Source organism: Protopterus annectens, chromosome 12.part0 (genome assembly GCF_019279795.1).
Source record: "Protopterus annectens isolate FY-2018-M chromosome 12.part0, PAN1.0, whole genome shotgun sequence".
In the NCBI taxonomy this organism is placed as follows: Eukaryota; Metazoa; Chordata; order Ceratodontiformes; family Protopteridae; genus Protopterus; species Protopterus annectens.
The window spans coordinates 1,277,288,171-1,277,303,315 of record NC_056746.1 but is presented as its reverse complement, the minus strand read 5'-3'; the positions used below and the strand labels follow the sequence as shown (position 1 = coordinate 1,277,303,315).

At 42.3% G+C, this 15,145-nt stretch overlaps 1 protein-coding gene across 6 annotated transcripts in view; it reads right to left on the bottom strand.

Annotated features, from left to right (window-relative positions):
- CCHR12.PART0H20orf96 (chromosome chr12.part0 C20orf96 homolog) overlaps window positions 1-15,145 on the bottom strand; it is a 599,743-nt gene that overhangs the window by 282,962 nt on the left and 301,636 nt on the right. For all 6 annotated transcript variants that reach the window (XM_044090313.1, XM_044090315.1, XM_044090317.1 and 3 more), the window contains one exon: window positions 743-900. In XM_044090313.1, the coding sequence (XP_043946248.1) occupies window positions 743-900 (158 nt within the window). The remainder of the gene's footprint in view (window positions 1-742; window positions 901-15,145) is intronic.

The following is a 15,145-nucleotide window of genomic DNA, read 5'->3' as shown; positions in this document are numbered from 1 at the left end:
TCTAAAATTAAATCCACAGTATTAATCATTAAAAAGAAAATGAATGTGCTAAAATATTTTTGTGGAAATGGGCTACCTTTCTGTGATTTTCAACATGTTTTATTGTTTTTCTGTTTTTTTTACGTGCCGAACTGCTTTTATATAAATTGTGTATATCTAACTATATCTATGCCCAATAGAAAGAAAATGCTACATGCAAATATTTATTTAGTTTTTTTGTCAAGAGAAAGACATGTGAAAGATAGGGCATGAATGAATGGACAGAAAAACAACACACAATAAAACAAATTCTTAAGCCTTCCTCTAACCTACCACTCTAACACTTACAACTAACTAATACAAAAGCTAAACTAGGATGGAGGAGATAATACACAAAACAGGCTACTGCTATCACAAAAAACATACAAATAGTGACACTCAAAGGACCACAATTGAATCTTGATGGCAGCAAACGAGATCTGAGAAGAAAACAGGAGAGCAAAATATTATGGGTAGAGGCTGTGGGGCTCTCAGGCTGAAGACTCTGAAATGACTGGCGTTAGATCCAAGTTGGATCCAATAACCCATAGGCTGAAGCTGAACATTAAAGACAACATCAGATCCCGGAATTATGTAACAGTCGAGCTACTGAAGACTAAAATGTGAATCTCACACACTGCATAATTATAGATGTCAATGAGATCTAGATACATTTTAAAATTTAACTGACTGAATGAAATGAATAGAAAGGAAACTAAGTTACCTGTTGCATTTCATTGAGCTTCAGTGTTTCTCGCTGCAGCTCTGAGATTCTTAGCGCTTTTATTGGGTACTCTGTGTCCTTGTACACCCTGAGACTATGGGCCTCTTCCTTGGCTTTATCTACTTTTGTGTTTATTTCCATCAACTGTTTCTCTAGTACTAGAAAAAGAATAAACTGGACAGATAAGTTTGCACCTGCTACATCAATGGAGAAAATAACTACACAAAAATGTTAGAAGACAACATTACGCTAGATAGCTAATATGTAAGATAACACACTCCACAGCCTACTTTAAAATGAAAAGTGCACTTATACTGTAATGCAGAGCAAACCTGCAAGGTAAATCAAATTTGTTCACAGAGGGATAAAACTGTCATATATCTAAAATGAATTTTTGTTTAACTGCTCAGCTGTCAAGTTTTTAAATCCCCCCACACTTTCTATATCCTACACAAGGGCTGAAACCACTCTTAGTAAATACAGCACCACCAAGGAGCCAATTGCCTAAAAGTCTGATTTTATTATGGTAAATGAGTAAAATTAATAATGATGCTTTACATGTTAAGGATGTTTGGATTTATATTTTTAATGTACATATATAAGAAAGTACTTTTGAGACTATTTTCAGCGTTAACCTTTGTGGTTATAGTAGGATTGTACATAACATTATGTAAGGAATATGTGTAAATCTACTGTTTATATACGGCAAATGTTAAGTTGCACACTGTACCCAGTGTTTCAATGAGTGTATAAAACACATGCATTGGCAAATGTCTCAGGTGCTACTTTTTGCTTTCTCTTTCTATCTCAATGCCTAAGTTTGTAGAGGTGCTCAAAGTAGCTATAAACTGATCCACATTTCTTTCCTAAAAGCAAAATACTTTAAGACTAATGTATAAACCTTCTTTGTTAAAGTATTTTATCTAAGTTCAGGATCTCTCTGCTCCCCTATCCTACCCCCATTCCCACCCACCCCCATTTATTCTAGATTTATACACACTAACCACTCCCACTCCAACACCTGACCAATTACAATTTCCTCCCATGCCTAGTCATAACCTTTTCTCAGTAATAATTAATCCCTCCTCTCTACAACTAAACTAGAACTCATTTACTCCTTCCTTCCCTCTTAACTTGTTCACAATACTTCATAGTCCTTCTATACTACTACTCAACTATTTACCATACTCCATCCACTTCTCTAAAGAAAACCGCAGCCAAGCTTACCACTTCCAATAAACTCAAACAGTTCCTCTCTCCATCTCTAACCATACATTGTGTCATTTTCAACTAACATATTTCCACATCTATACAGCAACAGACCTTACATTTCACACATTATCACAACAGATAGCACATCCCTACTAGTGCCTCCACTACTAAGACTCTATACCTTGAAACCATATAATACATACTTAACCCATCTTCTCTTCTTTCCTTACACCCATATCATAACATCATGCTCAAACTACAAATTGCAATTCTAGCATCATTCACTCACATTACCACATATCATGTTCACCTCATTCACCCAATTCCACATCAAACCACCACCACTATTCCTACTGAGAAAACTACATCATTTAGATTTATCATCATCTATCACTCATATACTACGCTCTCATCATACCTCACTACCTAGCAAATCCCTCCAATCAACCCACTAAATTACCCACAAGATTTGACAAGTATTTTACCAAATTCATAAAAACCTTGCACAAATAATAGCCAGGTTGTCTCTTAGTGAAGATATACACCCCAATCCTGGACCATGCATTTCTAATAACACCATACTTACCCAAAACCACTCTAATGCCATTTTCACAATACCCAGATGTGGTACTACTTAACATTAATATTCAAAGCATCAGAAAAAAATACATGAATTTCATGCTACTCTCTCAATATATTCTCTGGATATAGTTCAACTAACAGAAACATGGCTAAAACCTGAAATCACTAACAACAAAATCCTAGCACCAGACTATAATATACTACATAATAACCGCAAAACCAAAAAAGGGTGGTGGTGTTGCAATATTATTTAAAAATCACCTCAGAGTTAAAATATTAGATCTCCCCTACCCAACCTTAGGCAATACTGAACTTATTTCTAGACTAAAAATTAACTCCAAAAAGTCATTAACATAACTGGAAGTTACATACCACTGCTAATAACATAACAAGCCTTGAGAGCTTACTCAACTGGGCCTCTGAGATAATGCGTTTATATCACATTATCGTAAGATGAAAATAGCGAATGCTAGTTCATCTAACCTAAAATATCTAAACCACATAATATCGAACATTCAGAACACTGAATTCTTTCCTTGGGAAAAAATTTGCTATTCCGAAACACATACACACAACACAAGCACACCTAAAAAACATCAATACACACACATACACTTATAATCCTAAAACTAACCCTACACTAAACTATACATACACTATCTATCCACTTACCTTAAACCAAACCCTAAGGTCCGTCACTAATGCACACTCACCTAACCCGCGCCCTAACCCTAACTCACCTAACTCACACCCTAATCCTAACCACACAATCGCACACTTACCTGAACCCGACCCGTAAATCTCCACCACAGCGCTGGAAATAGCGAAGCCACAGAACCGGCCAAACAAATTCGTTCCCTAGTTTTAAAACTTCGATGTTCTGATATCGACCCAAGATAATGCTTCATGAAACTATCATTATGGAGGACTCTAACATAGACTGGCAAATGTGTAATTCAGGGAATCCCACAAATTATATCAACCTCCACAAGTTCTCTCAAACCATTAAATCACCCACAAGAACAGATAAATCAATCAACAGTCAATCCTTGACTGGATTTTGATAAATAGATCATCCCAAACTTATCACTCTGGTTGCCTTCCAAACAGCCTGACTGACCACCTACTAACTTTCTTGATAAGACAATACTTAGCTCTGGCCAAACCCACCACATACAAGTTAATAAGACATAAAAGAAACCTTGATACCGCTAACTTTTAAACACCTCTGGAAAAATGTAACTGGAGGCCTCTCAAGCTACTCAGCCTTGAGGATGCTATTAAACACTTCAATTCCACCTTTCTAAACATGCTCGACTCCTGTGCACCCCCAGAACCATCAGATTCAAATCCAAATATGTTTCTTGGTTGACTAAAGAGACTAGATCCCTCTTGGAAACTAGACATGGCAAAAAACTAGATTCCATGCATCAAAGCTAATGTACCTATAACTAAGAAACAAATCCAAAAAATGGTGAAGCAAAATAAAATAAACTACTACTATACTATACTATACTATACTATACTATACAAACTAAATACCAATATAACTCTCACAAGTTCTGGTCAGCCATTAATAACATTCTCCTTCCAGGTAAATCTACTATCCCCTCACCAACCACTACAAATACTTATGAAAACATAGCCACCCAATTCAATACATTTTTCACAGATTCCATCCTAGCAGTATCTAATTCTTATATCTCCTCAACATCTACCGTATCATCTACTGTTTCAAATAATGAAAATGCCTTTAACTTACAACCTGTCTTCATAGATACCATTAAAAACTGCTAAAAAATAAAACCCACTTTAGTCACAGATAAGCTTCTTCAGAATTTCTAAAAATTGCTGCTGGCGTAATCCTGCTACCCTCATTAACTGGTCCACATCTGAAAACCTAGTCCCAGAGATCTGGAAAATCTCCCACGTTATTCCACTTCATAAGGGTGATAATTCTAAAGAAATTACTAACTATGGCCCTATTGTTATACTTTCTCCTCTATGCAAAATTTTAGAGACGTGTATATACACACACACAAATCATGGGCTACCTCAATACACACAAACTTCTGACAGATACACAACATGGGTTCCGACCTTCTCATAGCACCACCACTGCTCTTATGTCACTCACCCATACAGTAAATAACCATACAAATATAACAGGCAATATGTATTCACAATTTTCTTAGACCTTTCCAAAGCCTTTGATATGGAAAATCATAGCAAATATATTACTGCTCTTTCAGAACTAAATCTTAGTAATAAATCTTAGTAATAACACCGTAAGTTGGTTTCACAGCTACTTAACAGACCCTCAGCAGGCAGTTCAATGGCAAAAGGAGCTCTCTCCTCTACTCCCTGTCTCACTTGGGGTTTCTCTAGGCTAATTCCTTGGTCCCTTACCGTTCTCCATTTTTTCAAATAACCTTCATACTTCTACACAACATGCCTCAATCATCCAATATGTGGATGAATCCACATTAATGTGTGCTGCACCTTCACTCCAGGAACTTCAGTCATTAACCCAAGACTCCCTTCTATCTGTTCAGAAATGGCTTACAGACTTGCAACTAATACTGAACCCTAAAAAAACACAACTCATGATCTTCCACCCATCTAGACACACTACAGACATCCCCTCATTTAATATCATATCCCACAACAACACTACTATCTCCCCTGTTACAAACACCAAACTATTGGAGTGCAAATTGACTGTAACATGAAATTTGATGACCACATCTCCTTGACTGTAAAGAAAGTTCACAAAAAAATTGGGTATTCTGTATAGAAACAAACGTTTTTGCACAGACACTAAGGCCACATTAGCATGTACACACCTTATCTCAACTGTCCTCTATGCCTCTCCAATCCTAATAAATCTCAAAGTCAGATATAAAAAAAACTAGAGTCGTGCTACAACAAAACTGTTAAGTTAGCCACTGATACACCCTACAGAACTCACTACTGCCAAGCCCTAAAGTAGCTCAAATGGCTGGAACTTCCCCACCTCCTCCTATAGAACCAACTTACATTAGCCCACAAAATTCTCTACCACCCAGATAAAACTCCATCACTACAAACTCTACTAACAACAGGGTACTGTGATCAAATAAACCCGTTCTCAAAGTAACAAACATCAACAATACAGCAGAGGCATCCCTCCTCTCTTATTACAGTGCCAAAAAAATGGAATATTCTACCCATCGACATAACATCAAATAACTCCTTAGTACACTTCAAAAGATCACTACAGACATTCCTGGCAGGAACATGGCTCTGTATCAGTCCAGACTACAACACCCTACTCTCCTTTAAAACTCTATTCCTATCTTTCATACTATCTATTATAACTACTTTCATATGAACCTTCACTATAAGTGTTTGGCTATTCTAACAAGACTTCAAACAGTTACTCTATCTCTAAATGTCCTGCTTTTAATTGATGCTGTTATGTTACAGACAATTTCTCTATATATGATGTTATTAATTGTACATAATGATGTGACTTCAGAGACCTTATAACTTGTATTACACCGTATTTAGCAATGTGTAAATGAATTTGTTAAACTCCTTGTCAAATGTATTGTGTCATAAATATGGAGCTTTTCTCCCCAGGCCTCCGCTGAAAAAGGACTTGTGTCCAGACAGACCTTCCCAGTAACCAAATGCAAAATAAATAAATAAATAAATAAATAATGTTTAGAATTTAGAATTGGCATCTTCTTTCCTTGTGTTTTAGAGATGATAACTTTCTTAGATTAAACCGTTTCTCTACATCTTAAAAGTTACTCTTATCTGCAACTAAAACTAAAGAAAAATAAACTGGCAGTGTGAGATATAAGCACCACCAAGTGGCCATAGCTTTGTATAAAATTCTGTTGTTTAATCTTGGGAAATCAGTTCTAGTACCTGCTGTGCACGGTGTTCTGCAAATCTGGCATATTTCCAGCTGTTACACACCACTCTTGACAAATATGAATGTGGTACAAAGAAGAAAAAAGAAGTTAAGTACTCACCATAACGTTCCATCTGAGTGGGTAACTTCATTTGTCTGCAACCTGTGGGTATCGGATCCGACCTCGGATCCGAGCTGGCAGCTTTACCTAGCTAAAGATCCGAGCTCCTAGCTCCTCCCCCTACCCACAATCCCCTGCAACACATCCCCCATCCTCAGATCAAGTTTGCCTATAGGGACTCCACAAGACCCTCGAAAGAGGCCAGTAACCTACTGCCTAACAGAATGGACAATCCTCTCCTAGTTAAGAAGCACAAAACTGGTTAGGGGGAATGGAGGGGGGGGGTCGGTTGCAGACAAATGAAGTCACCCACTCAGATGGAACGTTATGGTGAGTACATAACTTTTTTATCTGAAGTGGTTAACTTCATTTGGTCTGCAACCTGTGGGACAGAGTCCCCAGCTACCTAGAAACCTTGGGCGGCCCTCAAGGAAGAATATTCCGGAGCACCGCGGAGCCAAAGGAAGCCCTACTCCTGGAAATCAAATCCAATTTATAATGGGAAATGAATGTATGACAGGAGGACCAAGTAGCTGCTGAACATATGTTGTCTATAGAGACTCTAGACCAGAACGCAGCAGAGGTAGCTATGGATCGGGTTGAATGCGCATGGATTCCCAAAGGAACCTGTTTGTTCAAAGCTAAATAGGCTTGAATGATGCATTGTGAAATCCAGTTAGCTAATGTCACTTTGGTAATAGGTTTGCCTAAAGAAAACTTGGCAAAGGACACAAACAATTGATCAGACTTGCGGTTAGTTGCTGTCCTGTGCAGATAAAAACGCAGTTGTCTATGCACATCCAATTTGTGCAGTGTGTATTCCCCTTTGTTCTGGAAATTGGGAAAGAACACTGGCAGATTAATAGACTGATTAATATCAGAGGCTACTTTAGGGAGGAAAGAAGGAATAGTCCTGAGAGAAACTCTGTCCTTATGAAAAATTAGATAAGGGAGTTTCATACAGAGGGCTTGAAGCTCAGACACTCTCCTGGCCGAAGTTATTGCAACCAGGAAGGCTGTTTTCCAAGATAAAAATTTCAACTGAGCTGACGCGGCCGGTTCGAAAGGAGGGCCCGTCAAAGCCTGCAGGACCAGTATTAAGTCCCATAGTGGAACCGCAGACTTAACTGGTGGTTTTAACAGGAAAGCGCCTTTTAAAAAGGTCTTGCAAATTCTGGTAGAAGCCAGTGATCCTACCTCATCCCCCACATGAAAGTGAGAGATGGCTGCCAACTGTACTTTAACCTTAGATGCACTGGCTCCCTGATGAAAGATATGGGACAGAAATTCAAGAATCGTCGGAATAGGGATAGTAAAGGGATCCAAGCCCCTGTCTTTGGCCCAGATGGAAAAACGTTTCCATTTACTACCATAGATCCTTCTGGTAGAAGGTTTGTGTGCTGCTACCAGAATGGCTTTCACTGGTGACGAGATACCGGGAGTCCTTGCTATCAGCGGAACTGGATCAACCAAGCCGTGAACTTGAGGTCGCCCAGGTTTGGGGGTTGTAATCCTGCAGGGTGAGAAATTAGATCCGGGATGGGATCTAAGATCCGAGAAGGAACTACACTGTGAGACCGCAGGTAAGGGAACCAGATCTGGTGAGGCCAGAATGGGGCTATGAGGATTATCTTGCTCCCCAACCGATGGGCTTTCTTCAGGAACCTCGTCATGAGCGGAAGCGGGGGATAAGCATAAAGGAGACTGGGGGGCCAAGCATGAACCAGAGCCTCTCTGGGGCTCTCTCCTATTGGGGGAATTAGAGCGAAATATTCGTTGCATTTTGTGTTTGCCAGGGAAGCAAAAAGATTGCAGCAAGGTAGACCCCATTTGAGAAATATCTGTTTCGCTACCAACGGGTTTAGAGACCACTCGTATGGTGTGAGGATCAGGCGACTTAGCTTGTCCGCTAGGATGATGGTCCGGCCCGGAATGTGCATTGCTACCAGAAAGTGGTTGGTGGAGATCGCCCATTCCCAAACTCTTATGGCCTCTCGGCAAAGGGGATAAGATCTGGTTCCTCCCTGTTTGTTGATGTACCAGACTACAGCCATGTTGTCGGACTGAATTGCAATAGTTCCCGGAGGAAGAAGGTTTTGTAGGGCTTGCAATGCCAAAAGCATGGCCCTCATCTCCAGGACATTGACATGCAGAACGGTCTCTGAGGGAGCCCACTTGCCTTGGACGGTTCTGCCAATAGCATGCCCCCCCCCCCACCCGAGGCGAGAAGCATCCGTGGTCAACGTGGCTTGGGGCGGAGGCATGATGAATGGCCTCCCCTCTCGTAGCTCCTGAGAGTGCAGCCACCAGAGAAGGGAGTCCTTGCAAACCCTGCTCAGGGGAATCTGGGTGCTCAAGAGGTGCAGCAACAGTGACTATTGGACCTGAAGAGTCCATTGTAGGATTCTCATACGCAGGCGTGCAAAAGTGACAGACCGATGGCTGCCACCATGGAGCCCAAAGCTCTCAGGACTAATTCCGCAGGTGGGGCTGAGGGCTGGAGAATTGCCAAAACATGAAGAGACAAATTACGCAATATGTCTGTTGTTAGAAAGGCCTTGGAGTGACGTTATCTATCTTGGCCCCTATGAATTCCAGAACCTGCACAGGATGAAGGAATGATTTTTGAAGGTTCACAGTACTACCTAGACGCTGAGTAACAGCCAGGGTATAATCCCTGGCCCAGCAGAGCTGATGCCTGGTGGAGGCGGTGAGGAGCCAGTCGTCCAGGTACGGAAAGACCCAAATGCCCTGAAGTCTCAGGTGGGAAGAGCCCTGAACTGAAAATGACCGGCTCGCAGCCGAAAGCGGAGGAACCTCCTGGATCGTCTATCCATTAGAATGTGGTAGTATGCATCCTTGAGGTCTATGGAGCACATCCAGTCGTTCTCCCAGAGGAAGGGGAGAACAGATAGTAGGGTGACCATCTGGAATTTCTCCTTGGGAATGAACAGGTTTAGAGATGAGAGGTCTAGTATAGGCCTCAGTTCCCCCCTCTTTTTTGGCACTAAAAAGAACCTGGAGTAATTTCCCAATCTGGACTGGCCTGCGGGAATGGGCTGGATGGCTCTTTTTACTAACAGCTTCGAAATTTCCGAAGCTGCCGCCTCCCTTTGATCGGGTGGGACATCGGAGAGGCGTTTCATAGGAGGAGGTAGACTCAGAAAGGGAATGGAATAACCTCTGGATATAACTCGGAGCACCCACCGGTCCGTAGTAATGGACTCCCAATTTTGGAGGTGCTCCGACAGACGCCCCCTGACTGCCTCCAGAGAGGGACAGCCGGGTAAGTCCTCGGGGCTGTTGCGCGGGCCTCTCCGAGAAAGGTTCTCGGGACCCGAGGTTCCTCGGCCCCCCTCTGCCTCTGGGCCGGCGTCCACCTTGTCCTCCTTTGCCTCTGAAGGATGAGGGGTCCGAAGTGGGATGGGACTGCTGTGATTTCCGGAACCATCTCTTCTTTTGTCCCCTCTGGTTCCTGGAGAAGGACCGTTGGGGATTAGAGAAGCGGATCCCGACGGCAGACAGCGTCTTCCCATCCTTTTCACTTTGGACCAGCGTGTCGCGGACGATCTTGCCAAAGAGAGTAGAACCGTCAAAGTGTGCGTTAGCGAAGGATTTCTTGAAGGGTTCCGCAAAATCGAAAAGGCAGAGCCAGGCATGGCGCCACAGAGCGATGCCTGCTCTGCTGGCTCTAGCCACTCCCTCCATGGCATGGGAGAGTAGCCACATAGATGTATTAGTAATAGATTTCAGAGTGGCCATGTGAGTCGAGAAGATGCATTTGTCCTCGGCCGCCATGGACTCCGGGGGGGCACCAGCATATTCCTTAATCAAGTCTCGCTGGAGTCTGATAACGTGCGCCATATAGTTCAGCGCCCTCACAGAGAAGGTAGCTGAAGCAAACATCCGCTTCCCAATGCGGTCCAACGTCCGAGATTCCTTATCTGGAGGGTGGACCAAGGAACTCTCCTGCGCTAGTTCCTTCTTGGTGGCAGCCACCACCACCATGGCATCCACTGGAGAACCTTTAGACCAAGCCATCCTATCAGAAGGGGGACTAAGTACCTTGTCTGGCCTTCTGGGAATTGGCTCCACGGTGTCCGGCTCCTTCCAAGCCCTGGTGGTAATTAAATCCACCAGGGGAGTCAGCCGGGGGGGACACCCAAGAAGTAGATGGGCCTGCATCGAACACATCCAGAAACACAGACTCATCCGAGGAAGGTTTTTGGGCAGACCACCCTCCTCTGATTCACATTTCCATGATGTCTCCAAAGGAGACATCCTCAGGGGGTGACCTTGGGGAACCTTCCCCTTCCTCCAAATCTGTGTCCTCTGTGAGGGACTCAGGGGAGTCCAGGTGCCTCCTTTTGCACTTCCGTTTGTGAGGAACCTCCTCGGTGGGGCTATCCGAGGAGGGCTCACCCACGGGGTCCTGTTCCTCTAAGGGAACCAACTGGAACACCGATGCAGGCTGTCCCTGTGGCCGGATGACGGAGGACAGGCCCAAATGCGCAGGGGTGACGGATGGATCCGTATCCCGGACCGGGGATCTGGAAGTCCTCGACAGCACCCTCTCCACTACATCAAACGCCGAGGGTGAACCACTCTCCCCTGGCAACGAGAGCAGCCCCCTCAGCGCCGATGCAGGGATCGGCGTCGGAGCCAAAGCAGAAGTGTGCTCTGACCTAAACGGCGCCGAAGACACCGTTCCCCCCACGGATCCAACGATCGGCGCTCTGCCCCGAGAGCTAGAATCTGACACATTTGAGGGCATAGTCGGCGTCAAAGTAACCAAGACTGTCGGCACCGATGGATCCCTGGGTCCGAAACGGCATGGATCTGAAGACTCTGAAACCCGATACCAGGTCGGAGAAGGCGCGATCGGGGTAAAGAAAGGGGCCGAGCTTCCCCCCAGAGGGGGGGGGGGCTTGGAGCACCCCATCTGCATTTGAGCCTGCAAGAAATGACGCATCATCTGGTCCAAATCAGCATCGGTCAAGCTTCTGGTGGATCTGGAGGAGGTTGCTAAGGCGGGCCTGGAGGGCCGCCTCGAGGACCTCGAGGGAGACCGGTACTCCTCTTCCGGCTCAAGGGAAAAGCAAGGAGAGCGGAGCCGAGAATGAGGAGAACCAGAGACCCTCTTAGTGGGACTAGCTACCTTAGCTGGCGGGGCCGAGGGATGAGACTCAGCCCATCTTTTGTGCCTATGCCAGTCCTTGTCTCTCCTCTTCTCCTTAGAAGAGGAAGAAGAGTCCCCCTCACCTTGAGAAACAGAGGGAGTTTGAGTCCCCAACAAGGGAGGGGGTCGGAAGGCACAGAAGCCGAAGCCGCGACCGGTGCCTTAGAGGGAGAGGAGGAAGAATAATCCGGGGGTAACAATCCCGCCAGGATTAGCTTGTTCCTCCTATCCCTGATGGCCCGGGGGTTGAAAGCTGCACAGACCTGGCAGCTGGTGGATAAATGGGCCACCCCCATACAAATAATGCACTGAGTGTGGCCATCAGCTGGGGACAGCTTATGACCACACTCAGTGCATTTAGAAAAAATGTCTTTAGGCCCTTCAGCCATCGCACTACACACTCACACACTAGGGGGAGGGTGAAAAATAAATTTGAAGAGAATTTACCAAAAAAAGTTAAATTAAGTATACTAGACGGTAAAGGGGGCTAAACCATGCACATACAACACAGAAAATCCTAAGAAAAAAGCAATTTTAAAGTTTTTTATAAACTTGAAATCTCTCACCCACGCCAAGAGCTTGTCTCTAGAAGCTGCTGTAAGCCGCGGCAAACTAGATCTGGGGATGGAGGATGTGTTGCAGGGGATTATGGGAAGGGGTGGAGCTAGGAGCTCGGATTTAGCTAGGTAAAGCTGCCTGCTCGGATCCGAGGTCGGATCCGATACCCACAGGTTGCAGACCAAATGAAGTTAACCACTTCAGATCTTACTTTTTTCCCCTGAAATAACAGACATTGCTGTTTTTACAAACTACCTCTCAATATGTCTTTTTTGACTGATAAAAGGTCAAAATGCCTGTAAAAACTGCTCTTTGGTTGCAGGATAATATGTTAAGTTCTGGGGTAAAATGGTGAAAGCCATTTCTTTACCTTAGTTATAGCTTTCTCCTCTTGTCTCCAGGTCAGCAAGTGAATGTTGGGCAGGCTGAGCCCACGATGTGTCTTTCTGAGATACAGGACATCAGTCAGCTGCTATTTTACAGAATGAGGATGAGGTTCTGTCTTTGCTCTATGTATTTTGCATTTTGGAATTTGCATTTCTCAAGAACATGTATTTGGAAAGAGGCTACCCTGCAAGTTTGGTAGAAGCTACTTTAATTGAAGTTTTAGACGAGTGGGGGAAACAATATACACCCCTTCTTGGTAAAGGTTTGGATAAAAACAAGAAAAATGTTTCAAGACATGAGGGGGAAATTGGAAAAGTGAACAGTATTAATTATGAACAAACTTGTATTATACAGTATAGCCCCTTATGTCAACAAATAAAAAAAGTAATACAGAAAAACTGGAGCATTTTTAAAGTAGACAATGAGATATTTAAAGTGATGGGAGACTAACCTTTTTTTACTACCAAAATAGGACTAAACATTAAGAGAATTCTGGAGAAGGGACAGAATGAATTTCCACATAAAAATAAGAATAAAGTTGTTATGGGTACTAGACCTTTTGGTAGATGTAAATACTGTAGTTACATTTTACAAGAATCAGTAATGTATTTGAACAACTTAATGAAAAGTACTATTTACCCTAGGGGAGGAAACTGTTGCACCAGTAGGCTAGTGTACATAGCCAGGTGCAACACATGTAGTTCATACTATATTGGGAAAACCGAAAGAACTTTAAAAACTAGAATGTATGAACACCTGTATGACATTAAAAATAAAAGAGAAACTAATGCACTGTATAAACACAGTGTTATTTGTAAGAATCACATAGGTTATAAATTTGCAATACTTGACTGGGTAAAGCAAGATGTTAGAGGAGGGGATTGGCAAAATGTTTTTATGTAAAAAATAACTTATGTGGTAGCTTAGGCTGGCTGCCAACCTTCTCCCTGGTTTAAATGGCTATTTGAGCATTTATCCTGTTTTAAAGGAAAAAGCAGAAGCTATTTAGTAATTTTATATGCATTACAGTTTGTATTTTTAAAATAATATTTACTGTGGCATTGCTTCGACCCATTGAGAAATGCTAACATATAAAGAGGTGTTTTAGACAATAACATTTTCCCTACTGGTTTGGGAATTCTTAACAACTTGTTATTGCATTTTTTAAATGTCGCTGTTATATTATAAAATAGCTTTTCCTTTAAAACATTTTTATTGTTTAATTGATCTATTAACCCCATGACAGTCAACAATGCAACCTATTGGTTATTTTATAGTATTTAAGAAGGTGGTTTGTGGCTTTCTGGTTGATTCTGATGAAGTCAAGGTTTTATTGACGAAAGCGCTCAATTTTTTACGTAATTCTATGTTAATAAAAGAGCATTTCGGACTCGCAACTTTTAGTGCTGACTTTGTTTATTAGTGGTTTTGAGCACTAATCTACCACCAGTTTTTTTTTGGTGAATAAAAGTATGTCATAAATCACTCTGTAAAAAAACAGAAAAAAATTTGTTTTAGGATGAAAGCACAATTGATGACGGGTCTCAGCTTCCACACTCACAATCTCTAAACATTTTCCCTTTGAAATTTACAGATTTGGAAAAAAGGGGAAAGATTGTAAGAAAAAAAATGAAACTGACCTTTTCTTAACATCCCTCAACCTCACAAGAGCATATAGCATCTGTAAAAAAAACAAACTTCAATATATTGAGACACTGACAACGTCAAAATGAGACTTGTCTGATACAACAGGACATATGGTCAATAATACTGCTTCCAAAGCCATCTATATCACATAATCAAAGCTTCAAAACATTGAATCTGATATAGTCGAGACCATATCAATGTTTTGAAACGTTGAATATGTAAAGAAAAAAGAAAAAACAAGAAAATAACTTACCTAAATGTTTCAAACAGGGGGACAAGCCCCCCTGCACCCCCCACGCTACTTAAATATACCAACTCCGAGATTGCACTAAGTGTAGTAAAGGGAAATCTTCCCTTACGGAGATTTCTGTTAAAATGTTCAGTGTTTCAAAACTTCAATGATATGGTGCCAGTCATATCAGTTTCGAAGTTTTGAAACTTTGATGACGCAATATAGACCCTCCCAAAGTACTATACGTGAGACAAAGGGCAGGTAGTAAAGAAATGAACCTTACAAAATTCATGTTCTTATGTAATTAAGTCAGAATGCTGGTCACAATTACGTACCATCAAAGGTTTCCTAGACTGAATTTCTGATCCTCACAAAAATACAGTTAACAGTTTTAAACATATATAAAGCATCCAACAGAGTGGGTGTCAGGTGAGTGTTCATGGACAGTAACTGTGATCCTCAGAAATGTGTAATGTGTGCTAAATGTGATAGTGCAGTACCTCAGACTGTTCCTCTCCTCTGAAGTCCAGTGATCTCACAGTTAATATATGCAAGTATCAGGACAGTGGGAAAAGTGTGCT